The sequence below is a fragment of the Orcinus orca genome, chromosome 10 (assembly GCF_937001465.1).
Source record: "Orcinus orca chromosome 10, mOrcOrc1.1, whole genome shotgun sequence".
NCBI classification, from domain to species: Eukaryota; Metazoa; Chordata; class Mammalia; order Artiodactyla; family Delphinidae; genus Orcinus; species Orcinus orca.
Window position 1 is genome coordinate 103,963,946 of NC_064568.1, and position 26,291 is coordinate 103,990,236.

Here is a 26,291-nt window from a genome sequence, read left to right on the forward strand (position 1 = left end):
CTTGATTTCTTCATGTGTAAATCGGGGGAGAAGTAATAGTGGTCTAAAGACCAAAGGACTTCTGGAAAGTTGGTTGAATATAACAGCCTCAGGCTTTGTCCAAGATACACGAGCAAGGAAGAGCCAGACGATCAGCAGGAGACAAAGAAATGAACAACCAACACCCCCTTTGTGGGGTTTTGTCCGATGCTTAGGAAAAAAGGATGTAACTTATCCTCTACAAAACTCTCAAGAAACCAAGAACAACCCGAACGAAGAATAGAAATGTATGTGTGTAGCCAGGACATGGAAGCAACCTAAGTGTCCCTTGACAGATGAATGGATAAAGATGTGGCACATATATACAATGGAATATTACTCAGCCATAAAAAGGAACGAAATTGTTATTTGTAGTGAGGTGGATGGACCTAGAGTCTGTCATACAGAGTGAAGTAAGTCAGAAGGAAAAAAACAAATACCGTATGCTAACACATATATATGGAATCTAAAAAAAAAAAAAAGGTTCTGAAGAACCTAGGGGCAGGGCAGGAATAAAGACGCAGACTAGAGAATGGACTTCAGGACACAGGGAGGGAGAAGGGTAAGCTGGGACGAAGTGAGAGAGTGGCATGGACATATATCCACTACCAAATGTAAAATAGATAGCTAGTGGGAAGCAGCCGCATAGCACAGGGAGATCAGCTCGGTGCTTTGTGACCACCTAGCGGGGAGGGATAGGGAGGGTGGGAGGGAGGGAGACGCAAGAGGGAGTAAACATGGGGATATACGTACATGTATAGCTGATTCACTTTGTTATACAACAGAAACTAACACACCACTGTAAAGCAATTATACTCCAATAAAGATGTTAAAACAGAAACAAAAACTCTCAAGAGATTATGAACATTTCGTAAAAGCACACGCCACTGACCACCGAACAGAAGACGCCTTCTAGGGTGACAGCAACCTCCCCTTCGTCGCCGTTAACCCTTCTTTCCCACTTGCCAGCACACGTCTAAGACAACGCGGAAACACTTCTGACTGCTTCGCAGTTCGCGGCGACCCCAGCGCCCCAGTCAAAGGTCCTTCCGAAGGGCGGGGGAGGAGGCCCGGCCTGGGACGCCTGCGTAACCCTGCTGCGGCGAGAGCAGGCACCGCTGAGGCTTAAGGGCACAGCAAGGAAAACCCACCATCCCCCAAAACAACGGTGGCCACCTGACAGTCTGTTCCTACTTCACGCCGTTATCGCGCCCAAGGCAGGTGTCCGCCCTGTCCGGACAGACCGAAACCCCCAGCCAGAAACGAGCCCGTCTTGGCGCCCGACTTCCCGGAACGCCACGGATCACGCCCACCGCCTGACCTCCGGGAGCGTCGTCGCCCGCCCACCGCCCGTGCGCCGGGAGCGGAAGCCCCGACCCTGGTCGGAAGCCGACCCGCGAGACTATCTGCGCCCCCGCTTCGCTTTCGCTTTCGCTTTCGCGAAAGGATTCGCTTTCGCTTCCGCGGGAAACTTCCCCAGGCCCGAGACCGGGTGAGGGAAGAGGCGGCGGGGAAAGCCCGGAGTTGCTCCGACGCCCGGCAGCCTCGCCGGCGCGGGGCTGGGGTGCGAGCCGAGCCTGACCCGGGGGTGGGGGGGGGGGGTCGCCGGGGCGGAGCAGTCAGCTCACCGCGCCCGGCTCCGCGGGCCTGCCGTCCGCCGCGTGCAGCCCAGCGCGTCAGCGCGCTCCGGCTCCCCTCCGGGTGGGTCGCCGGGCCCCGCGCTCCGGGAGGCCGGTCCGGTGTCCACGTCGCCTGCGGGCCGACTGAAGGAGCTTGGCTGGCGGAAGGCGTGGACTGCTCGCTCCGCCTCCGCGCCCGCTCCTGCCCCGGAGGAGGACGACGAGAGTGCCCGCCCCGCGCCCGGCGGGGCCTCCTGGCCGCTTTTTAAAATTAGCCAGAGGATGGCGGCTTTGCTGTGTTTCAGAGCGGGATTGGGAGGCCAAGAGAAGAGAGTTAGTGCGCCGAGCCATAGAAACCACTCACGGAAACCTCCCAGGCGGGACAGGCAGCTCGGGAGGCACTGGGTTGCTTACCCAGGGGATTGTGAGCTCTGCGGGTCAGCAGCGCTGAAACCTTAGGCAGGTAGCTGCCAGTCTCTCATCTCCTTCACCTGTAAAGTGGGGATAATCTGCTCTGTCGGGCTGTGGAGGAAGAAACTGGGTACTTATTTTGCAGCCCTATACAAAGGTGACTGGGAAGTCTCAAGCCAAATGGGAAATGTTTGCTATAGTGTTACGTTAAAAAGCTAATTATATTCACAGCGTGATTATATACTGTAAAAAGATACATACATCAAGAGAATGAGATGCCACAAGATAAAAATGTTTGCAAAAGGCATATCTGATAAAAGTTACCCAAAATATACTAAAAGTGCAAGAAAAGGAAAAACGCAGTTGAAAATGGGCAAAAGATCTCAACAGACACCTCACCATACAGACTGCAAATAAGTATATGAAAAGATGCTCAGTATTATAGGGTATTAGGAAATTGTAAATTTGAAAAACCAATGAGATACCACTACCTACTGTTGATCTAAAATAAATTGCCAACTATTTCTCCAGCAAAAACAGGTTTATTATAAAAAGAACTGCAATTTGGGGGCTACCACGATGGGAACCTGCATGCAAGTCCCCAGCAAAAATGGAAAGGAGGACACTTTTATGTGGGGAAAGGAAGTTGGGAGGGATGTAGTAAAAAAAAAAAAAAAAAACCAACAGTCCATTGCTTTTCATTGGCTGAGTTGTTGCCAGGAAAGAAAAGGTCCCTGCTATTTTTGCAGGGTGTGAGACTTCCCCCTCCCCCTTTATGACCTCCTGACTCTCTTTCATTGAGGTTTCTGTTCTTTTTTGTTTGTGTTTTTTACATTTCCCCCTTTTGATCAAAATCTTTCTCTGAAAGCATCTGATCAAGCATGAGGGTTTTTTTGGTGTCAGTGGCTTTTTGTACCTCAGTGCCAGGGAGGACCTTTCCTGTGTACAGTCTCACATCAGAGGGAAAATGCAGATTTCAAACCTACTGAGATTACATTTGAGTATTGAAGAGGAGCAGAGAGAACTGTGAGGCACTTTTCATCTAAAGTTCATATGTTACCAAGATCATAGACACTGGAGATCATCTGAGCATGTCATCATCAAAGGTTTGGTGACAAACTCCAACAGGCCTGGAATGGATATTTTGGGAAAGATGTCTCATCGGATGTCATCTGCTTCAATTCTGGGAAATCTTGACTTTCAGGTCACCAGGTGATGTGCAGGTCTAGTCAGGGCTTGGCACTTTCTTTAAGTGTGTCATGTGAATCCAAGAGTCAATTCCTTGTAGTTTGGTGGCACAAGGGTTGGTTTAGCAGTACTTGATAGGGGCCTTTCCAGCAAGGTTGAAGAGAGTTTTTCTGGAGGTAATTACTCCAGTAGATGAAATCTCCAGGTTGCAAGGTGTGATTCTTAAGGTCTTCATTTTCTGAGAGACGCTAAAAAGATTGCTCTACCAAAATACAGTTATTCTTAATTGAAATAATTAGGCCTTTACAATATTGTAATATCTCTTATCAAGTCTCAGTCAGAAGAGACAGGAGTGAAGTGCATTGGGTGTCCTGTGACCATCTCAAAGGGTGAGAGTTTATGCATTTAAAAAGGAATAGGGGGCTTCCCTGGTGGCACAGTGGTTGAGAGTCCGCCTGCCTATGCAGGGGACATGGGTTCGTGCCCTGGTCCAGGAGAATCCCACATGCCGCAGAGCGGCTGGGCCCGTGAGCCATGGCCGCTGAGCCTGCACCTCCAGAGCCTGTGCTCCGCAACGGGAGAGGCCACGGCAGTGAGAGGCCCGCGTACCACAAAAAAAAAAAAAAAAAAAAAAAAAAAAAAAAAAAAATTCTGCTGTGGAAAGAAACTATTAAGGGAATGAAGAGAGACAACATACTGGGAGAAAATATTTGCAAAGCACGTATCTGATAGAGGATTTGTATTCAAATATTCTTTAAAAACTCTTAAAACTCAACAATACAAAAACAAACAACTCTATTAAAAATGGGCAAAATATCTGGACAGCTCACCGAAAACAATATACAGATGGCAAAAAACATGAAAAGGCGCTTAACGTCATTTGTCATCAGGGAATTACAAATTAAAGCAACAATGAGTTGTTTACTTATTGTCATCACTACACACCTTTTAGAATGGCTAAAATCAGAAACAAAACACAAAAATACCAATTGCTGGAGAGGATATGGAAAATAAGTAGCTTTTTCACTGCTGTTAGGAATGTAAAATGGTGCAGCCACTGTGCAAGAAAGTTCGGCACTTTCTTAAAAAGCGAAACACAGTCTTACCTGTGATCCATCAATTATACTCCTACTTATTTACCCAAATGAACTGAAAACTCATGTCCACACAAAAACCTGAACATGGATGTTTATAGCAGCTTTGTCCATAACTGCCCAAAGCTGAAAGCAACCAAGATGTCCTTTAATAGATGAAGGATAAACTATGGTACATACATGCAATATTATTCAGCAATAAGAAGAAATGAGCTATCGAGCCACAGAAACACATGGAGGAAACTTAAATGCATATTTCTCCGTAAAAGAAGCCAGTCTGAAAAGGCTACATGTTGTTTGATTCCAATTCTATGACATTTTGGAAAAGGCAAACTATACATACAAAAAAAGATCAGTGGTTAAAAAAAAAAAATCAGTGGTGGTCAGAGGTGTGGGTATGGAGGGGAGGGATGAATAGTTGAAGCACAGGGAATTTTATTACAGTGAAACTATTCTATGATACTGTAATAGTAGATACATAATACCAGACATTTGTCAAAACCCATAAAACTTTACTACACGAAGAGTGAACTTTAATGTATGTGATTTAGAAAAATAATAATTTAGGAGGTCTGGAGATTCCAGGAAAAAATGTAGACTGTGACAAGGGAGTCTAATTGTATTACAAAAGTATGAAACAACCACCCCAAGGAGGGTGGGGGCAGGGGGAAGGGACTTCAGTCACTTTGGAGTCCATAGGCTAAAGGCAAAGGGAACTGCACACGGGACGATGCTCTAATTGATAAAGTTGATTCCCACGGTACACATGTTAACAATTCTGACACTGCCATACGTGTTTGCTGGACCTGAACAATTGAGTAGTGGATGGTGAAAGCCAGGGTTCTTGTCATTAGAATGGGAATTTACAGATTAGAAAGGGGAGGAGGCTAGAATAATCCACATGTAAGGGACAGAGTTGATGATGGTAAAACAATGTAGATACAGATGGCTACATATAAAAATATTTACACATATATGTATATACATGAGTTGGTGGCACACATACATTTCTTTGCTCTACCAGCTAAGGGAGCCTGAAAGAAATCACACTGTACCATAGCAACCAGCACACCTAGTGACCAGATCTTGTTTCTAAAAGGGTTCCCAATGGCCAAAGTTGGAAGACAATGAGCAAGATAACTTAAAACGTAGCACTGGATTATAACCTAAGGTAGAAAATCATATCCATGAGTGCATATTGATACAGATAAGTGACTGAATAAATAAATGGAGGGGAAACAGATCTCCTACGCAGAATTCCAAATAAATTATGTATGTATTCCAGTCTAAGCGAGTTGGAGTATAACTCCCACTCTTTAAGTGTGGGCTCCACAAAGTGACTTCTTTCCAAATCACACAGCATGGAAAGGGGGAAACAATACAACTGCTTCAGCCAGCTGATCAGATCAAGTTCAACATCAACCATCATAAACCGTATTGATAGTATGTGTCCTTGATATGATGTGATGAAAATAGCACTTTCCCTCTGTGAGCTTTCTCCCCAAAACCATAACTCCAGGCGAATCATGAGGAAAAAAGGCACATTCCAGTAGAGGGACAACCGGTATACCTGACCAGTATTCTTCAAAACCCTCAAGGTCATCAAAGCCAAGAATCTCTGAGAAATCTCACAGGTGAGAGAAGCCTAAGAAGACATGACAAATAAATGTAACATGGTATCATGGATGGGAGGCTGGAACAGAAGAAAAGACATTAGGTAAAAACCAAGGTCATCTGAACTATGGACTTTCGTTAATAATAATGTATCAGTGTTGGTTCATTAATTGTAACAAATGTGTCATGCTAAGATAATAAAGGGGAAACTATCCATACGGTATATGGAAACTGTAATTTCTTTCAATTTTTCTATAAATCTAAACTGTTCTTTAAAATGGTCTATTAATTTTTAAAATGCTAAAAAAAATCAGTTAGCTGTACTTGTGTGGGTCTATTCCTCTCTCTCTCCCCTCTTCAGTTGACCTTGTATCTATTCCTTTGCTACACCACATTGTGTTCATTACTGTAGCTTTAGGGTAGGTCTTCATATTGCGCACTGTGGAGCCAAATGTATGCTTTCTCAAAATTGTTGTAACTATTCTAGCTTCTCTGCCTTTCTCTGTACATTTTAGAATCAACTTGTCTATATTTACCAGAAATTCTCTAGGATTTTGACTGGAACTGTATTAAACGGATGTATAAGGGAATGTATAAGGGGATGTACAATGGATGAATGGGGAGAATTGACATCTTAACACTACTGGTTCTTCCAATCCACGAATATGATGGGTTTCTCTATTTAAAGAGCTATTCTAATTTTTTATCAGCTGTTTGCAGTTTTCAGTACAGAGACGGTGTACATGTTTTGTGAGATTATTTCATTTTTCTATCATAAATGTTGTTTTACTTTTGGTTTCCAACTGTACCTTGCTAGTATATAGAAATACAGTTTGCCTTTGCTGGTTGACCTTGTATCTTGTGACCTTGCTAAACTCTCTTATTAGTTCTAGACCATCTTTTCTGTAGATCTTTGAAATTTTCTATGTAGACAATCATATAATCTGCAAACAGTGGCAGTTTTAGTTTTTCCTTTCCAGTACGTGCACTGACTAGTTCTTCCTGTGTGATGTGGGACAGGGGTGGTGGAAGTGGACATCCTTGCTCTAGTCCTTATTTTATCAGAAAAGTTTAACATTAGCTGTAGGTTTTTAGATGCTCTCTATCAGGTTGGGGACATTTCTTCCAACCCAAGTTTGCTGAGAAGGTATTGTTTTTGCTTTTCAAGAATGGCTTTGGAGGTGACCCTGAGAAGGAATCTGAGGAGGACAGCCCCAAAAAGGGTCTGAGGAGGATGGAAGAAAGAGAATCTGAGGACTGTTCTGAAAAAGTCTGAAGAAAGTGGCGTCAAAAAGGAGTCAGAAAGAAATGACCCTGAGAGATCAGATGCTGATTTGAGGATAACAGCTCTGAGTGAGGGAAGGTTCAGATGAAAGGAAGAGGATGCACACGAAATACTATCTGGTGGCGACTTCCCTGGTGGCACAGTGGACACGACTCCGTGCTCCCAAAGCAGGGAGCCCAGGTTCAATCCCTGGTCAGGGAACTAGATCCCACACGCCGCAACTAAGAGTTCGCAGGTCACAACTAAGGAGCCTGCAAGCCGCAACTAAGACCTGGTGCAACCAAAGATAAATAAGTAAATATTAAAAACAAAACAAAAAGAAATACTATCAGGTGATGCATTAGGTGAAAAAGAGAAGAAAGAAAATGAGGATGGAAAAGGGTCTGAAGATGGTGGGGGGTGGAGGGGCGGGGGAGGGGGAGAGGAAGGTGAAAGGTGTGTGACGAGGGGGATCCAGCGGGAAGCTGGGACAGTCTGATGGGGGCGGGGCTGGGATACTAAGCAGAAGGGCCCTGACCCCAGGCAGCTGCTCTGTCCTGGGCAGTGACGATGACCGTGACGATGGGGGGAGGGGGTGGGGGGAAGGAATCTAATTCCTCAAACCTGCTTTGGGGGAGACACTCCACCTACACGTGCCCACACCTTGAGGTTACTGTCAGTCGTGTTCCCCGAGCTCGCACACACTGACAGGATGCCTTCTCACTACTGCTTGGAAACCTCGTTGTCACGGGCACGCAGGGATTGTAAAACTATGTTAAGTGGCTGATCAATTAAAACTTCACAGTCATGATGCAAGTAAAAAAAAAAAAAAAAAAAAAAGATGGAAGAAGTAAGTCCAAACAGAGCACTCAAACACGAGCTGTGAACAGACTTCACTTTTCTATGCAAAGAGAAATTCAAGTTGAGTTATGGAATTAAACAAAACAAAACCTAACAAATCCAGTTCCAAGCCAGAACTACAGAAAAACACCACTACCCGTGAAGGCTGAAGACAGGGAGATGGAAAAATATTAGAAATGAAAAGAAAGCCTGGGAGAATACGAACATCTGTCAGGAGAGAATCCGGGACAACCAGCGGGTGACGGGAGCCGCGAGTCGGCCTACAGGACCCTGGAGACGCAGTCACATCACCCCACACACCTGCTGCTCTGTTGTGCCGTCGTTTATTACACACACCAGCACCTCCCAGCGTGGCCCCGAGGTCACTGCCCGAAGTACCAGGGGGGTGAGCAGGGGATGGGCTCCTCGTTCCAGATGGTCTTCAGCCTCTGCGCCCAGGAGGCCACCATCCCCTTTCTTTCTTCTTCTGATGCATATTCAGGAGCAAAACTGATATGAGGGGCAAGGACTTTAAATCCACAGAAGTGCAGCGTGCCGTGCTATAGCCGCAAAGAAAGGAGAGCGATGAGAAGCCGCCCTGCACACGCCATCCGTTCAGTCACCAAAGGGGACAGAACACCTTTCATGCTGCCAGTTAATCGAAAACAACGGAACTGCCCCAGAACCTCAGGACACGGCCGCTACCAGGGAGGTGAAGAGTGCTGGGCAGCGGCAAGTTCCAAATTCTACTCTGATAACTGACATTAATCTTTAATCTCTGCTGTTGAGTCAGACACTGAAGTTCAGGTTTTGACTGGTTAGGCAAATTATGGCAAGTCATGCGATGGAATATTCTAGAATGAGGTTATTTTAGCTACAATGTGCCACCATGGAAGGCTGTTCAAGATATGCATTAAATGTAAACAGCAAGAAGAAACGTGAAGCAGTATTTGTGGCACACGGTTTATGTAAAAAGATAAACATGATAAGCCTAATCATTAAAAGTATATATTTAAAAATATATATGGGCTGTAAAGAAATACATCAAATCATTCAAAGTGATTATTTTTAAGGGAGAAATTAAGGGGACTATTTTTGTATTTTATAATCTCACTTTCTTCTATGATATGTACTTCTGCAAACTGAAATAAGGGTGAAGATTTTTTAAAAGCAAGAATTTAGGCCTGGCTGATGGCACCTAAGAGGCCCCTCGGCCTCTGCAGAGGAAGCTCGGGCTTCTGCAGCTGAGCATCACTACATGGAACGACTATCCCGTCTCCTTTCAGAGATCGTTTTTCTAGAAATATCACTGTCCTCCGTCTGCACTCCTTCCCTAAACCCACACCCCGTCCAGGCCTGCCCCATCAGGTGGGTGGGAGGCCGGGACCCACGCCACCGCCTGCGTTTCTAAAGCGCACAAACCCTTAGCTACGTGATCCCTTCCGAGCTCAACACACACCCCTAACGACCTGATGGGAAGCTTCCATGCAGGTCTCTGGGTCTCCCAGGAGTTCCCTACGGCACAGGGGGGCTGGGACAGGGCCCCCAGCTCCCTTCCTCGGTTCTGCCCCTCACCAGGGCTCTTCCGCTGACCGCCGTCCTCGCCGACCCCGGGCCCAGGGCGCAGAGGCAGCCCGGCGTCCACGTGGGAGCGCGGCCCGGAGCTGAGTCCCGGGCTCCTGGAGGCGGGGTGGGCTCTGGGGAGGCGCCCAGCCGCTGGCTCCATGGAAGCATGCCCACTCACAAGGCTGCCGGTTGCGGGCCGGGGAGCCTTTTGCCAGGGTTCCAGGCGATGCTGCCTCGGGAAGCAGAGCCGGAGTGTGGATGGCTCTGCCCTCCCGAATCGTGACACACATGGGCCACCGTGGGGCTCCTGTGTGCCCCAGAGCACACCAGCCAACTAGGTTTGGCCTGGCCTCTAACCAAACGATGGCAGAAGCTATCCTGATAACACGTGTTTTCCTCATTGGCCAGCCTTTCCAGTGCTGCCAAGTAAATCATGAAAGAGGGCAGAGGCTGTCACTTCCTGAACCCAGGGAAGTCAGAACGGTCTGGCCTTCAGGCCTATGTCACACCTCATTTGTGCCAGGGGAGGTGCGGCTCAGGGAAGGGTGTGGCGTACCTGGAGGGGCCACAGGAAGTATCGGAAGTCTCCGCTGGCTCCAGTTTTACAGTACATGTCGGCCGTGCCGCCCGTGGTTATGGACAGGATGGCCAGTTTACCCTGCGGAGGACACAGCACACGCTCTGGTGGGACCCCAGAGGACAGGGTAGTAAAGGCCACTGTGACTCCAGCCCAGAGATTTATAACGACCGGGAGGGAAAACCCGAGGCCAGCTCCCCTGCACCCTTCCCTGATGGAAAGACACACATTCCCATCTCCGTCCAGCCCAACTGCAGGTGACAGCTACATCAAATGGAGAGAGCAGGGGACAACCAGAGGAACGGACGGGGCACACACAGAGCTGACAGGCCCCGGGGGTGGTGGAGAGCAGGCTTCAGGGACGCAGGGGAGGAGTGGATGAGGTGGAGGCCAGACCCTGGAGCGGCTGGGAGGGCAAATGGTACCGCCCGCAGTGCCCGGCTCCTGGGGCCACTCAGCAAAGGGTGGCATCTTTTCACGGTTCGAGACGGATCTCATGACTCTGTGTTTTCTTTATATGCGCTTATTTTCTGAGGATCTCAGAATTTAAAATGTCATTTGTTTTAGTGGGAAATCCATAGCTACCACGTCCTATGCACCTGCCAGGTTCCCCGCAACCTCTTCCCTGGGGGCAAGGCGTTATCCTGTTTTCAAGGTGGTTACGTGATGCTCAGAGGTGAACCGGTGCGTGGCCAGTGACGAGCCTGCATCGTGGAGCAGGTGCCCCTCGGCAGCTGTCCCCAGGCCAGCCCAGGCCTCCCTGGCTGAGCACACAGACCGACGTGGACGCTCGGTGTCCCTTACTGGAAGAAAAGCCCATGACCTCGGGAGCGACGCTTTCTCTCCCATGTAACCACACGGGGCCTTACACACGGTTGGCGCTCAGTGTTTGGTTAAAAAATGCAAACTAGGAGTGACTTCCTGAGACGCCCCCTCCATCCCCGATGGACGCCGCCCCTCATCCGGCCGTACCTTGAGGAGGCCGTCGTCATAGAATCCCGGGATGTCGAAGGCAAAGCCCTGGCACAGCACCCTGTCCATCCAGCCCTTCAGGACAGCTGGCACGCTGAACCAGTACAGCGGGAACTGCAGGTGGAACAGGCAGGGAGCGCTGGGGTCACTTCCGCATTCCTCTGCCTGGGGGTTCGGGGGAGCCTCCTCCCCGGGCCCGGGCAGGCAGGTGTCACCAACACGATGGGGAGGCTTCTCCCCCTTCTCTTAGGCGCGCGGTGTGGCGGTGACGGCTGGCGGGGCGGGCAGAGCCGACAGCGTCCTGGTCGCTGTCACAGGTGGCTCTGCGTCCCCCGTGACGGTCTCCGACTGCTTGCCCCTGACTGAGTGGGCCGGGAGGTGCTGACCCCCAGCCACGGGGCCAGAGGGAGGGTGTGGGAAAGAGTTTGCCCGTTTCCCCACCTGGGGATGAGACACGGCATCTGGGAGTCGGGCTGGGGTAGGTTATGAGAAGTCTGATCCTCAGATTCCACACACCAGCAGCACGGTCTTCCTGGAGTCCACTCCCGTTAGGGTTAGAAGCCCTAACACCATATCCAACAATATCAATGAAAAGAGATGAACACGTGCAATAACCTGTTACCAAAGCTAGAAGGAAGCCCGTGTTTCACGTGCTTTCACTATGAATCTAACTCAGGACTTGGCACTGAAATCCCAGCTCCACAACCTACTGCTGTGTGACGTTGGCAAGTTACTTAACCTCTCTGGGCCTCCTTAGCCTGATTTGCAAATCATTCACAGCACTGTGGTGAGGGTTCAATGACACATCACAGTGCTCAGAACAGGGTAAATGCTCAGTGAGTGGTGAGCTATGGTCATAGTAGCAGTGATCGTGGTGAATGACATTTTTATCAGTGTTGAGCAAAAAAAAAAATAAACATATATGCAGAGGCTCTGGGCAGAGTACGGGAAAAGGGGTGGGGTGGGGAAAAGACAAGTGAAAAGAGGCAGAGTAAAGAAAGACTCTCACAGAAGGAACAGGCCTTGACAGGTGTTCACCTTCCAGTTACAGGAGAGGGGGAGGGGGAGGGGGAGGGGGGAAGCCTCGGGCTCCGTGTGCTCAGCCGGGAACCGCAGCGAAGGGGAGACAGAGCTGCGTGGGGTTCTGCTCGGACCAGGGGCCGGACTGCTGGGCATCGTCACACGGCTGCACGGTCCTGCGTGACTACCAGCGTGCCGGTGGGGAGCCGCGGGCACTCGGGTGTGAGGAGGATGGAAGCACGGCCGCACTTGGACCACACCCGGAGTCAAGGTCGCGGGGAGGCAGACGCGGGGCGGGGCGGGGCGGGCAGACGCGGGGCGGGGCGGGCAGACGCGGGGCGGGGCGGGCAGACGCGGGGCGGGGCGGGCAGACGCAGGGCGGGGCGACGCGGGGCGACGCGGGGCGACGCGGGGCGACGCGGGGCGACGCGGGGCGACGCGGGGCGACGCGGGGCGACGCGGGGCGACGCGGGGCGACGCGGGGCGGGGCGGGCAGACGCGGGGCGGGGCGGGCAGACGCGGGGCGGGCAGACGCGGGGCGGGCAGACGCGGGGCGGGCAGACGCGGGGCGGGCAGACGCGGGGCGGGCAGACGCGGGGCGGGCAGACGCGGGGCGGGCAGACGCGGGGCGGGCAGACGCGGGGCGGGCAGACGCGGGGCGGGCAGACGCGGGGCGGGCAGACGCGGGGCGGGCGCGGGGCTGCCGCCTCCGCGTGCACAGGTGTAGTGTATGGGGTGTTTCTGCGCTGTGTCCGGAAGCTGGCTCTGCGCCCACCGCAAGGGTGGTCCTGTTCTCCCGCCCACATCCCGCCCCTCAGCAGGTTGGAAAACAGAGACGATGTGGACCCAGGAGATCCCTTCCTGGGAGGCTGGATCTAGTGACGTGGGGCAGAGGCAGAGCGGCCAAATCGGAGAGAAGCAGCTGCCATGGGGAAGGGAGCAGACACCCCACACCCCGTGCCACTGCCCTGAGGCCCGCCACGGCCTGTCCTCGGGTTTCTGGGACCCAAGCGATCAGGACCCTTTCGATAAATCCCCTTCTCTCCTGGCCTGACTTGGATTTCTATCCACCCAACGACTCCCCAAAAGCACATTTACTCTGCTGCCATGATGCCCGCCTGGCTGGCCGTGGACGTAGCGTCCTGGGCAGCTCTCGTGCAGTGAAGCCTGCCTGGGACAAAGGTGAGTGCGCACCAGGTGAGGGTGGGGGGTGAGGCCACCCACGGGGCTTGACGACCAGGATACTTAAGGCAGCAGTTGCATCTGGCCTAAATTACTCTGACGAACACCCACGCAGACAAACTGGTTTCCATGCAGCCCAGCACCTCCCGGGCTGGGGATCAGAGAACGAAGGCAGCACCGTCTGCAGGGTCAGACGTTTCGGGACCACAGGCTAAAGGGAAATCCCTGCTGTTTACTTGGGGGCCAGGATCTGAACGGGTGGTATGGGCTGCCTGGGTCTCCGGACCCAACGAGACAGAAGTAAGCGTGCAGATCGTAGCACCACCGCCAGGAGCGTGAACTCAGTACCGGGAAAGACTCTGCACACAGGACAAACCAAATTCGTTACCATAATCTGAGGAGAACCAAACCTGAAACATCACTAGGTCGGCCTCCTGGACCTTCTTCTGCTCCGCGATTATGTCGCTGGTCAGAGACCTCTTCTTGCAGGCCTCGTACGCTTCCACACCGTAGCTGAAGAACTCGGGGCGGGAGAGGGCGCCTGGAAGAACAGGACAGGGGTTCTCACCCAGGGGCAGCCGCGGCCCATCCCGCCAATCCCACCAGCGCCACTGCTGCCTGGACGTCACTCCCCACCCCCGGCAGGTCACCGGGCAGTCACGGAGGCCTGAGCACGCGCCAGGCCCTGGGGTCAGACTGTGGACGCAAAGAGAGCAAGCTATGTCCTGACCTTCTCCTAAGGGACTCACAGTCCGGTAGGAGACGTGGATGAGCAACCACACGGTAACACACAGAACACGACCACGCAGCTTGCTAGGTGTAACGTTACGGCAGACGGGCCTCACACCCCACGGCCCAGAAGCAGCGGGCCTCACTCTGCGCATGTAACAAGCGCTGCAGCTCTGCGGGGGCGGGTCAGGAGCGCACCCTGGGGATGAGTCGGGGTTCTGACGATGGAGTAGGAGTTTCGGGCAGCCAGGAGAAGCAGGGGACATTCTGGGCAGAAGACGCAGACGGGACAACTTGGCCAGCCCAGGAGTGGGCCACTGGGAGCACAGCCGAGGACCTGCGGTGAGAGGCCGGGAGGCCCGCAGGTGATGTGACTGCAGGAATGGACCAGGGCTTGTGAGCCCGGCCGAGGGGCTTAAGCTTCTCCTGCACACAGGGGTCTGCTCCCCATGTATATAGTGAACGCTCCAATTCAGCTCTGGAAAAGCTCACTGTGGCCTCAGCGGTTCAGGAGAAGGCCTGGTAGGGGAGGGGCTCAGGCAGCAGCAGCAGGGGTGGGGAGGGGTTGGGCTGGAACCTGCAGCACCTAACCCCTGACCCTGACCCTAACTCCTAACCCTAACCCCAAAGCCCTAACCCCTAACCCCTGACCCTGGCCCAACCCTAACCCCTAACCCTAAACCCTGACCCTGACCCCTAACCGGGACCCCTAACCCCTGACCCCAACCCTAACCCCTAACCCCCAACCCTAACCCTCTAACCCTAACCCGACCCCAACCGTAACCCTAACCCTCTAACCCTAACCCGACCCTAACCCCGACCCCAACCGTAACCCTAACCCTCTATCCCTAACTGTCGACAACTAGGCTGAGAGCCAAGTTAACACTTTGATCTAGGCCTTCAGTGGGTTCTCTTCAAGCATCATGACTCACCCAACCGCACTGATCAGTGTTAACAACATCACCAGTGGCTGAGGATCCCCACGTACCACGCTATGCTGCAGCATCACCTTTCTATGTTCGTGACAACCCGACAGGCTGGGTAATTCCCAACCGACCAGAGAGGAGATGAAGGCTGAGGGCCGAGCTCAAGGCCACGGGTCCCACACGGCAGCAGAGGGGCCGACGGGAGGCCCAGGTGCGGCCCCTGCAGCACGCGGCCTGCAGAGGAGCCTAAGGAGAGGCCAGCCCTTCAGCAGCCACAGCTGACAACATGCCAGGGCTCTGCTTCCTCCCTCAGCCTCCCTGGGGTTCATTTTCATTCAAAGCACCTGTTGGGACCCTTCTGTGCATGAGGTTCTGTACCGACCAGAGACCCTGAGCAGGAGAGCCTGTGTCTCAGGCAGGCTGCCGCCCACCGGGTGTGGAGCCCACAGAGGACACGGGGTGCTTCTGATAATGGTAAACGGACAATAAAATGTGCATGGGCCACGTGTACTCTAGATAAAAGTAAATACAAAGCAAAGGTATCCAAATGTCATGGGAAAATGAGAATATTTTTATAAGTGAGGATATGGAGAGGACTTTCTTAGTAAGACAGGAAGTCCAGAGCCATGGAAACATACTGACTCAGCTTGAAAGAAAGCTGGAGACAAAGTCAGCCTAAGTCAACAGGGGAACTGGTAAGTTACAGCAGGGGCCGCGAAGTGCCCTGCAGTCATAGAGAGGCTCCCGGAAGCTCTAGTGAATGAAGCAAATCCCCACTTCCGCCTGTACTGGAGAGTCTAAGCTCCACACAGACACACATTTTTTTTTTTTTTTTTTTTTGCGGTACGCGGGCCTCTCACTGCTGTGGCCTCTCCCGCTGCGGAGCACAGGCTCCGGACGCGCAGGCTCAGCGGCCATGGCTCACGGGCCCAGCCGCTCCGCGGCATGTGGGATCCTCCCGGACCGGGGCACGAACCCGCGTCCCCTGCATCGGCAGGCGGACTCCCAACCACTGCGCCACCAGGGAAGCCCCAGATACACATTTTGTCGATATTTGGAGTAAGACCTACAATGATCCGCCTGCTCGTCCCTGGGGGCCACGCGGGACCAGGAGGGCATGTGAGGGGCTTGTTGTTTCCACCCTCTGCCCACCTGTTCACCACATTTAAGATACTTTATACAAAGAGCCTGTGTCACCCGATTCACTGAAAACCAGTGGCTCCTCCACATAATACTCTATCTCCCCAGTCCCTGCTTTGCTGTTCGCTCAGTGAAAAGAATTGTTTGGTTTATTAAAAGGGAATAGACAGGGACCTCTCCGGTGGTCCAGTGGGTAAGACTCCATGCTCCCAATGCAGGGGGCTCGGGTTCGATCCCTGGTCAGGGAATTAGATCCCACATGCCACAACTAAGACCCCGCGCAGCCAAAATAAATAAATAAATAAATATTGTTTTTTTTTAAAAAGGGAAGGGCTCCCCTGGTGGCGCAGTGGTTGAGAATCCGCCTGCCAGTGCAGGGGACACAGGTTCGAGCCCCGGTCCAGGAAGATCCCACATGCCGCGAAGCAACTAAGCCCGTGCTCCACAACTACTGATCCTGCGCTCTAGAGCCCACGAGCCACAACTACTGAGCCTGCGCACTGCAACTACAGAAGCCTGCATCCCTAGAGCCTGTACTCTGCAACAAGAGAAGCCACCGCAATGAGAAGCCCACGCACCGCAATGAAGAGTAGCCCCCGTTCGCCGCAGCTAGAGAAAACCCGCGCACAGCAGCAAAGACCCAACGCAGCCAAAAATGAATCAATAAAATAAATTTTAAAAAAAAAAGGGAAGACAAGAAAAGACAAGGATGTTAGCTATCACCATCAGCACTAAATACTAAACCTGGGGATCTTGTTAACCCAATTGCAAACAGAAGGAAATTAAAGGTAATTAATTTAAAATTAAAATTCCTGGAAAACCACAGGTGAAATTATCATTATTTGCAGATGATCTGCCTGTGTATCAGGAAAGCCCCAGAGAATCAGCTGAAAACTACAAACAGTAAGAAAATTAGTAGCAGCCACATACACGCACACACAGATGAGTCCTCTTCACGTGGAGCAGGGGTCCCCAACCCCCTGGCCGCGGACTGGTACCGGTCCTCGGCCTGTTAGTAACTGGGCTGCACAGCAGGAGGTGAGCGGCGGGCGAGGGAGAGAAGCTTCATATGCATTTACAGCCGCTCCCCATGGCCCGCATCACCGCCTGAACCATCCCTCGCCCCAGTCCATGGAAACACTGTCTTCCACGAGACCCAGCCCTGGTGCCATAAGGCCGGGGACCTGCTGACACAGAGGAGCAAAACCCAGTTAGTAAGAATTACGTGAGATCTGCATGAAGAAAACCCGTAGACAGACCTGGAAGGCTGTAAGAGCCCAAGAGCAAATGAGGAGCCACGCCTGTCACTGGGACAGAAAGAACTTCACGAGGCTGAGTCGTCTGTAAACTTAATGGAACCTCAATAAAGAGATCTGTTAGTGTCCTTCATCAGATGAATGGATAAAGATGTGGCACATATATACAATGGAATATTACTCAGCCATAAAAAGAAACGAAATTGAGTTATTTGTAGTGAGGTGGATGGACCTAGAGTCTGTCATACAGAGTGAAGTAAGTCAGAAAGAGAAAAACAAATACCATATGCTAACACATATATATATATGGAATCTAAGGAAAAAAAAAGAAAAAAAGGTCACGAAGAACCTAGGGGTAAGATGGGAATAAAGACACAGACCTACAAGAGAATGGACTTGAGGACACGGGGAGGGGAAGGGTAAGCTGTGACAAAGTGAGAGAGTGGCATGGACATATGTACACTACCAAATGTAAAATAGCTAGCTAGTGGGAAGCAGCTGCATAGCACAGGGAGATCAGCTCGGTGCTCTGTGACCACCTAGAGGGGTGGGATAGGGAGGGTGGGAGGGAGATGCAAGAGGGAGGGGATATGGGGACATATGTATATGTATAACTGATTCACTTCGTTATAAAGCAGAAACTAACACACCATTGTAAAGCAATTATACTCCAATCAAGATGTTAAAAAAAAGATCATCTGTTTCCTTTTGAATCTTGCCAGCCAAAGGTTAGCACTTGCCATCTGCCTCTACAAGGATTAAGTCACAAACTGCTGTGACCACTGACCTTCAACATGCCCTGAAAGGGGTTCAGGGTGGAGATCAGGAATGAGGCGCCCTGTGCTCCCGGAAAACCTGGCAGAACAGGTCTTCAGAGAGTTAGATCTTTCCCGGAGAAGAGTTTATGAGCCCAATTCTTGCATCTCTTCATATCTAGAAAAGCACTAACGTCACTAACGGAGACGTGTGCTCCTCGTGACCAGCAGCAACCTTCTGCCGAACTGTGTGCTCAACTGCACGCACCCCCTTCACCAAAATCACACATATCCTAACTTCCCCCCTACCTCTTCGGAGCAGTTCCTCAGAGCTCTCGGAGAGGCTGCCTCCTGGGCTATAGTCCTCATTTTGCCCCAAAAGAAACTTAACTCACAACTCTCATGTTGTGCATTTTTTTTTCAGTCGACAATCTGGAAAGCTAATTCAAAAGATTTTATGGAAAAGTAAAACTAGTCAGAAAAAAATAGAAAATAAGACAAGTGAGGGTGACCTAACTCTATCAGATATTAAATAAATTATTTGCCAAAATAATTAAAGCCATGTGGTACTGAGTCATGGATAAGAAAACAAAAGCAGAATACAAAGTTTAGAAGAGAATAAAACATGTGGGAATTCAGATCACAATGAAGGTGGCCTTTTAAATTGGGGCAAATAGCTGGATCATGTAATAAATGGTGATGAGAGAGCTGGGTAAGTACTTGGGAAAAACGACCCACACCTCACATCATACACCAAAGTAAACTCTGAATAGAGAACATACTTAAATTTAAAAAGTGGAGGGCTTCCCTGGTTGCGCAGTGGTTGAGAGTCTGCCTGCCGATGCAGGGGACACGGGTTCGTGCCCCGGTCTGGGAAGATCCCACATGCCGCGGAGCGGCTGGGCCCGTGAGCCATGGCCACTGAGGCTGTGCGTCCAGAGCCTGTGCTCCGCAATGGGAGAGGCCACAACAGTGAGAGGCCCTCATACCGCAAAAAAAAAAAAATTATTTGGGCTTCCCTGGTGGCGCAGTGGTTGAGAGTCTGCCTGCCGATGCAGGGGACACGGGTTCGTGCCCTGGTCCGGGAAGATCCCACATGCCGCGGAGCGGCTGGGCCCGTGAGCCATGGCCACTGAGGCTGCGCATCCGGAGCCTGTGCTCTGCAACGGGAGAGGCCACAACAGTGAGAGGCCCGCGTACTGCAAAAAAAAAAAAAAAAAAAAAGTGGAACCTGTCACATACCAGAAACTATAACACCTTTAAAAAATAAGCTTATAGTTTACATGACACAAAATACACAGGTCAAAAGCCAACTAAACAAAAGTAAATGAAATTCTGCATGAAAAAAGCCACCATAGTAAAGTCAAAACTAAAAAAAAAAAATAGGTAAAAATATATTTACAATTCATATACAAAACCGTGTATGTACTCAGGGACCATTTTTCCACCTGTCAGACTGGCAATTATCAAAAAATTGGTTAAATGAGGAAACGAGCACTTGCAAACACTGCTGGCGGTAAACTGGTACAGCACCTACAGAAGGCAATTTGATGTTATCTACGAAAATTCAAAACGCACATTCCCTCTGACCAGCAACTCCATTCTAGATATACCAGCACAGATAGGAAAACACGTATGGCCGTGACCGTGTGCTGCAGCTCTGTTATCACAGCAAAAGTGAGAAACGACCAAAAATGCCCATTAGTGGCAGCTACTCAAACCATGGCTCCTCCATACAATGGGGGACTCCGCAGCAGAAAAAAAGAAAACAACATATGTAACATGTTCCCATTTTTTAAAAAGCAGAGGGAAAATGGAGACTATGCCCTTAATTGTTTTAGGTACATCCAGAGATAGCACAGACTCACTCCAGAAAGATGCACAGGTAATGGGTGACACTGGTTTCCTTGGGGGCAGAGGAACCGGGTGGCTGGGGACGGGGGAAAGGACTTGCCCTGAGACCTTTTTGACTTGAGAACTCTCCATCATGTGCAATGATAAGCTTTGTTTTCAAACTTGTTTTAATTAAAAAAATTACAAAGAAGGCAAAATCCCCCAAACAATCTGATTTAAAAATGGGCAGAGAATCTGAACAGACATCTTTCTGAAGAAAACACACAGATGGCCAACAGGCACGTGAAAAGATGCTCGACATCATAATCATCAGGGACGCAAATCAAAACCACAGTGAGATGTCACTTCACACCGGTCAGAATGGCCATCGTCAAAAAGACAAGAGACAACAAGCGCGGGTGAGGACGCAGAAAAAAGGGGACCCTCGTGCACTGTTGGTGGGAATGCAACGTGCAAGCCACTGTGGAGGACAGTGCGGAGGTTTCCTCCCCAAGATTAAAAATAGAGCCACTATCCAGCAATCCCACTTCTGGGTATCGACCCAAAGAAAAGGGACACAGTAACTCACAAAGATATCTGCACCCCTGTTCACTGAAGCGTTACTCACAACAGCCAAGATACGAAAACAACCTAAATGCCCATCAATGGATGAAGAAAAGGTGATATATAAACACAATGGAATATCATTCAGCCACAAAGAAAGAAACCTCGCCGTTTGCAGCAACATGGATGGACTTGGAGGGCATCATGCTAAGGGAAATAAGCCAGGCAGAAGAAGACAAGTACTGTGTGATGTCACTTCTATGCGGAATCTTAAAAAACAAAACAAAAAAATAACTGAGCCCGTGAATACAGAAAACAGATTGGTGGCTGCCTGGGGCAGGGGCTGGAGGGTGTGCGTAATACAGGTAGAGAGAGCCGAAAGAGCAAACTTTCAGTTATAAATGACTGAGTCACGGGGACGTCACGCACAGCACGGCGACTACAGTTAGGACGCTGCATGTATGAAGGAGCGGATCTTGAAAGCTCTCATCAAGAGGGGAGAAAAGTGAAACTGTGTGGTGACGAATGTTAACTGGACTTGTCATCATTTTGCAACATATACCAACATCGCATCCTTATGTTACACACCTGAAACGAATACAACGTTATGTCAATTATACCTCAGTAAGAAGACACAGAGCAGAAAGTTTAAAAAACCAGAGCATTTATTCCATGACTCACCAGTGATATCTTTCCTCGTGGCCCTAGGCTCAAAGTCCATGGCATAGAGATCAGAAACGGTGACGGTGCAGCCCTGCCGGCTCAGTTCCGCAACCGCCACATCCTTCAGGGACCCGTTGAAAGACCTGGGCTCTTGGTGCGCGTAGACGATGAGCACTTTCTTACCTAAATCCGGACAAGAAACCATTTCTCTTGAAGAACAATTCCTCTTTGTCAAAATGCAACAAGGACTAAGACGACAATGAAACATGTAGGTGCACCACCATGGCTGAAGCTAAGCGAGAAAGACCAACGCTTTTTATGGGTGACACGTTTAAAACAATGAGCATTTAAGAAAAATCTAATTATGTCATAGTTCATCATTACTTGAGTTTACTAACACACAAATATACGACGAGTCAAGTTACAATTCCTCAAGAGTAACACAACTGAGTTCCTTAAAAGCCCAATCTGTTTTGGTTATCCTCCGTAAGTTTTAGCTGTGTTGCCTAATATCATAAGAAACTACTGTGACTGATCTTTTGTGCTAACCCTTTGTTGGAAGGCATCAGCCACTGACACACAGCTCTGCTTCCTTCCCCTCCATCAAAAACTGACACTTAAGACATCAAAAATCAGATTCCTAGTCCCATGGGAGAGGCAGAGCCTCCATCAAGCCCCGCTTTTGGGGGGAGGCTGAGGGCAAGAGGCTCTAAGACGACCAGCGTTACAGGGCCTGGCCGTGTCATTAATACCAACAGCCTCTGGAGCAGTACTTTCCTCGTTCAGAAGATTCTGTGAGCTTAGGTACCGAAGGCAGCTGTGGGGATTTGTTTAAACCTTCCCTGGGAACGTCTGAGACCAAAATGTTTAAACTCTTGATTTATATTATTCTGTTTAGGCCCTTAAGGAGAAAATATAAACGTCAGTTGGAAGCAAACAGCTCTGGGGCATTCAGCTGAGTGTAAAGGTTGAATCCCACAAGTGAAATTAATGATTAACAGTTCTATTTTAACCTCTCAGACTCATCTGTCATAAAGGAGCTCTACTTGGTGACTTAAAAGGAAAAAGGATACACACGAACTGGGGAGAGTGTTGCCTCCCAGCGGCTATTTCACGAGCTCTGGAGACGTTTCTGGCTGTCACTTCCAGAGGGAGGCAAGGCTGGCATACGGGAGACAGAGCCCAAGGCCGCTGCTAAACATCCTACAGGTACAGACAGGTCCCACAACACAGGGCGATCTAGCCCCAGAGGTCAGCAGTGCCGAGGCTGACAAGCCCTAACGGACAACGCGACGTGTGAAATAACGCGAACGTGTATGTTCTGAAATGAAAGGATTTTCATCTTTTGTTGAAATAAAGAGATGTCACAGAATGGGACGGGTGTGCGTCGTGCTGAATCTTTAACCGTTGTAACTCTTGGGGCTCATTTACTCAATATCTATTTATTGAGCACCTACTATGTCCTGGTGGTCATCCCAGAGGCTGGAGGCAAAGCAAAGACAGGATAAGCATTAGATTTTGATGGGGCTGAAGTGGACAGTAAGAAAACACAAAACGAGAGAATTCCAGATAGCAGTGCACATTATAACAAGTTTTATACACTTCAGCGCTGTCTGGAGTTTTTATAACAAGGTATTCCATTTCTAACTAAAATTTTAATTTAAAAAAGCTTAACTCCCCCATGGCTAATAGTCACCTGCCATATTCTAGAAGATGGGTATTTTTCTCTCTGGATGCTGCCAAGAGGAGGGTCTGCAGTGAACTCTGGGCACAGAAGGACTGCGTGTGGTGGGGCCTGGGCTCTCAGGCGCAATCACTCTCCTCAGTGACCCCAACAATCTAGAAGAGAAAACAAACGCTGAGGGGCAGGGGGAGAGGTCGAGGCACAGCCACAGACAGGTTCAGGCAGAGGGAAGAGCGAGGGTAAGGCGGGCGGTGGGAGTGGAAGCCAGGTGTTCAAGGAAGCCTGCATGAGGCAGCTGGGGTTAAAACAGAGCGCTGGGTGGTGGGAGATTCGATCCAAGAGCTGGGTGGGTCTGCAGGACAGGGGCAAAGACTTTACCCTGAGCCTAACAGAAAGTCATTGGAGCACGTTATGCAGGAGAGTGATGGGACCTGATCACCTCGGACAGGTCAGCAGTGTCACTCCAGACTCGGAGAACACCTCATCCTGAGATCCCTAGGGCCAGGGCCCAAAGACATTTTGGTTTGGTTAAAAACCATTTAATTTTAATGCCTACAGCAGGGCATGCATTCCCCTCTTGCTTTGCTGGGCCCAGTTTACCTATTTACATCACCCGCCAGGCCCCTGGAGGCCACTGAGTTTCTGACTCCCGCTCTGGTCAGTTCTCCTAGTTGTACAGAATAAGAAACTGAGGCCCCAGAAGTCGGCTACTAGCCCAACACTTCCCCCACTGACCTTCCCTACCTACTGCCCCTGCACAGCAGGGGTACTTTCCCCTTCCTCGGAAATTAATACACTTACCAGGTCAACAGGAAAAAGGAGCCACGTGGTTGTTAAACTCTATATATCACATCAAATGGGCTGATAATTTGATGTACATTACTTCGTCCTAATCTCTGCGACCGTTTCTCTCTTCCTACACTTGTGTTCTTTCCATCCCCCCTAGAACTAGAAATAGCCGTGCAGGCAGCATACACTGAGTACACGTTTCTCTTCTCGAATTTCTCTGGCTGAGAATCTCAGGGACTAAAGTTAAAGAAGCTGAGTTCCCGGGCCTGGTACAGACTGGACGGTACGCGGGGCAGAGGCCGAGCCGGAACCAGGCCGGGTCACCGCGACGCCCACTCGCGGACCCCGGGCTGTCCGCTTCCCGTCTGCAACTGGGGTCGGCGCAGCCCGAGTCCAGGGCGGAGGGCAGCGGCTGATGGCAGCGAAGGGCCTGCTCACCCTGTGCCCCAGCCTCGTACCTGCAGAAGAGGAGCCTCGGGCACGCGGGGAGTGGGAACCCGCAGAGACCCTCGCCCTGGGTAGGGTCCCCAAGCCCGTCCCCCGGTGGGCGCAGACGCTCACCGCAGCCAGCGACCGCGCCCAGGACGAGGGCAGGACTCGGACTTCCTCCGGAAGAACGTCCGACGTCCACGACACGTTCTGGCCGCGCGGGCCACGCACTCGCAGACGTCGGCGGGCGGACGCGCTTTGCGAGCCTGACGCTGGGAGTCCGCCAGCGGGGCCCCGCCCCGAGCGCAGCCCTGGCCACGCCCACGAACACCGCCCCACCTCGCCCTAGACTACGCCCCGCCCCCGAGCGCAGCCCGACCCCTATCCCCGCCCCGCCCCGCCCCCAAGCCCGACCAGTCAGGATCTCTCCCCGCACTCGGAGCCCCGCCCCTACCCTGTCCCCGCCCCCGGGCTCTGCCCAGCGCCAGCCCGGGCCCTCGTATGCGAGCGGGACCCCGGTGGCTCCGCGCGGTGGTGGCTGGAGGGATTGTAGTGCTGGGAAGATGGGGACACCCCTGCCCGCGCCTCACGTCTCCTCCACCCCCAGGCGGGTGTCCAGGGTAACGTCTGAAGGTCGCAGCATAACAACGATAAAAAGGATGAACTATTGATGCACCCAGCAGCCTGTGCGAGTCTGCAGAGAATTATGAACGAAAAATGCCAGTCCCCAAATGGTCCGTCCTGTACGATTCCATTTATGTCACATTGTCGAGATGAGAAATTCTAGAAACGGAGAACAAATAAGTGGTTGCCAGGATTTGGGGGACGGGTGTGATTATAAGAGGGACCTTGTGGTTTCGGTGTGTGACCGCATCCTAGTGGTGACGTTGTACTGTGGTTTGGCCAGATGTTTCTATTGGGGAGGCTGGGTAAAGAGCACATAGGATGAAGGTTCAAGGCCAAGGAGATCCCCTAGAAGGCAGAGAGGTACTGAACCGTAGCCTGTGGATGTGTGGGCGAGGGGTGCTGGTGAGCAGTTTGGGCTAATTTTCTCCTTTTCCCCTTTTCCAGCACTTTCTGGCTTGTGACACCTCATTTGGTAGCCCACCTGCCATTGCGACCCACCCAAGGACCCTCCCCAAACGCTCTGCCTTGATTTCCGGTGTCCTGGGATGGCCCTATAGAGCAGAAGGCAGATTTTCCCCGCTTGTGTAATGTTCCTAATGAAAATAACTGCAGCTGCTGTTTGCACACCAGCGTCAGGGGGTGGTCTGTCTGCGGCTGATGTTTTCCTTGGGTTCAGAAGTGAGGACATGGCCTCGCTGTGACATGCTCTCATGCCAGCAGGAGACAGGCCACCTTGTCTTGTGAGCCCAGGAGGTCCTGGGGGACGTTTTCATTTTAGAATGACCTTTATCCGAATGAAAAGTTGTAGAGGCATTTCCGAATGTATTAGAACGTCCTCAAAGATGAAATTTGGTTGTTCTCCCCCCTTTCTTGTAAGACTCACTGAGATGATGTCCTCATATCATCTTTGTGCTTCAGAAAGTAAATGAGTGCAACTAAGAAAGGTAGGTGTAGGCGCTCTGAAATAACTGAAGGTAGGCTTCCTTACAAGGAGGGCGAGTGACGCTGTTGTCTCGTGGGAGGGGTGTGTTCGCGTCTTTTGTGCTACGAGGACCTATAAGGAAAACAGCCAGACCTCCGGGTGGTGTGGATCCCGTGGGAGGACCCGGTAACTGTGGAGCAGCAGGTGCTGGAACCAGCCCGGGAGCCGTCCAGTCCTTGGTGTGGGAATGAAAGCGCTGAGCTCTAAGAGAGACTAAGATGCGACATCACCTCTGAAAACCAGCAGGTGCAGGGAGCACCTGGGGCCGCGCTTTGGTTCAAGGCCGCCACGCGACAGCACCATCTTGTGGCCGCTCGAGGAATCACAGGTGTGGATGGAGCGTTGCCGGTGGGGAAGGGCAGCTGGCCGGCCCTCCTTCCCTTGGCCTTCAGGATGTTGGAAGAGCCAGTGATTGATTCAGTAGGAGCCCGTCCGGCAAAGGGAAATAACAGAACTCCGTGCTAATCTGGCATTTACTGCAAACAAATAAGATGGAACCGCATTTGTATCCTGAGTCCAAGGAGGAGGTGGTGCTCTTAAAACGAGATA

The 26,291-nt window shown here is 51.0% G+C and overlaps 3 protein-coding genes across 7 annotated transcripts in view; 1 reads left to right on the top strand and 2 right to left on the bottom strand.

Moving 5' to 3' along the window:
• RIPK1 (receptor interacting serine/threonine kinase 1) overlaps positions 1–8,228 on the bottom strand; it is a 40,728-nt gene extending 32,500 nt beyond the window's left edge. The window contains exon 1 of the mRNA XM_049715417.1: positions 1,642–8,228. The gene's annotated coding sequence lies outside the window, so the exon portion shown is untranslated. The remainder of the gene's footprint in view (positions 1–1,641) is intronic.
• The window catches only part of LOC101289275 (tubulin beta-2A chain), a 145,471-nt gene that overhangs the window by 112,136 nt on the left and 7,044 nt on the right, over positions 1–26,291 (top strand). The gene's annotated exons all lie outside the window — the stretch shown is intronic.
• NQO2 (N-ribosyldihydronicotinamide:quinone reductase 2) lies at positions 8,377–24,401 on the bottom strand. 5 transcript variants are annotated; one of them, XM_033408000.2, is made up of 8 exons: positions 24,163–24,365; positions 22,928–23,070; positions 22,689–22,713; positions 21,250–21,414; positions 13,776–13,906; positions 11,164–11,277; positions 10,171–10,272; positions 8,377–8,608 (listed from the first exon to the last, which is right to left on the bottom strand). In XM_033408000.2, exons 4-8 carry the CDS (start codon positions 21,287–21,289, stop codon positions 8,432–8,434), a joined length of 564 nt encoding a protein of 187 aa, XP_033263891.1. In that variant the 5' UTR covers positions 21,290–21,414; positions 22,689–22,713; positions 22,928–23,070; positions 24,163–24,365; the 3' UTR covers positions 8,377–8,431. The 5 variants fall into 5 exon arrangements, with proteins under 5 accessions (XP_033263891.1, XP_049571399.1, XP_033263888.1 ...); XM_049715442.1 differs by lacking the exon at positions 22,689–22,713 and having other exon boundaries at positions 24,266–24,401; XM_033407997.2 differs by lacking the exon at positions 22,689–22,713.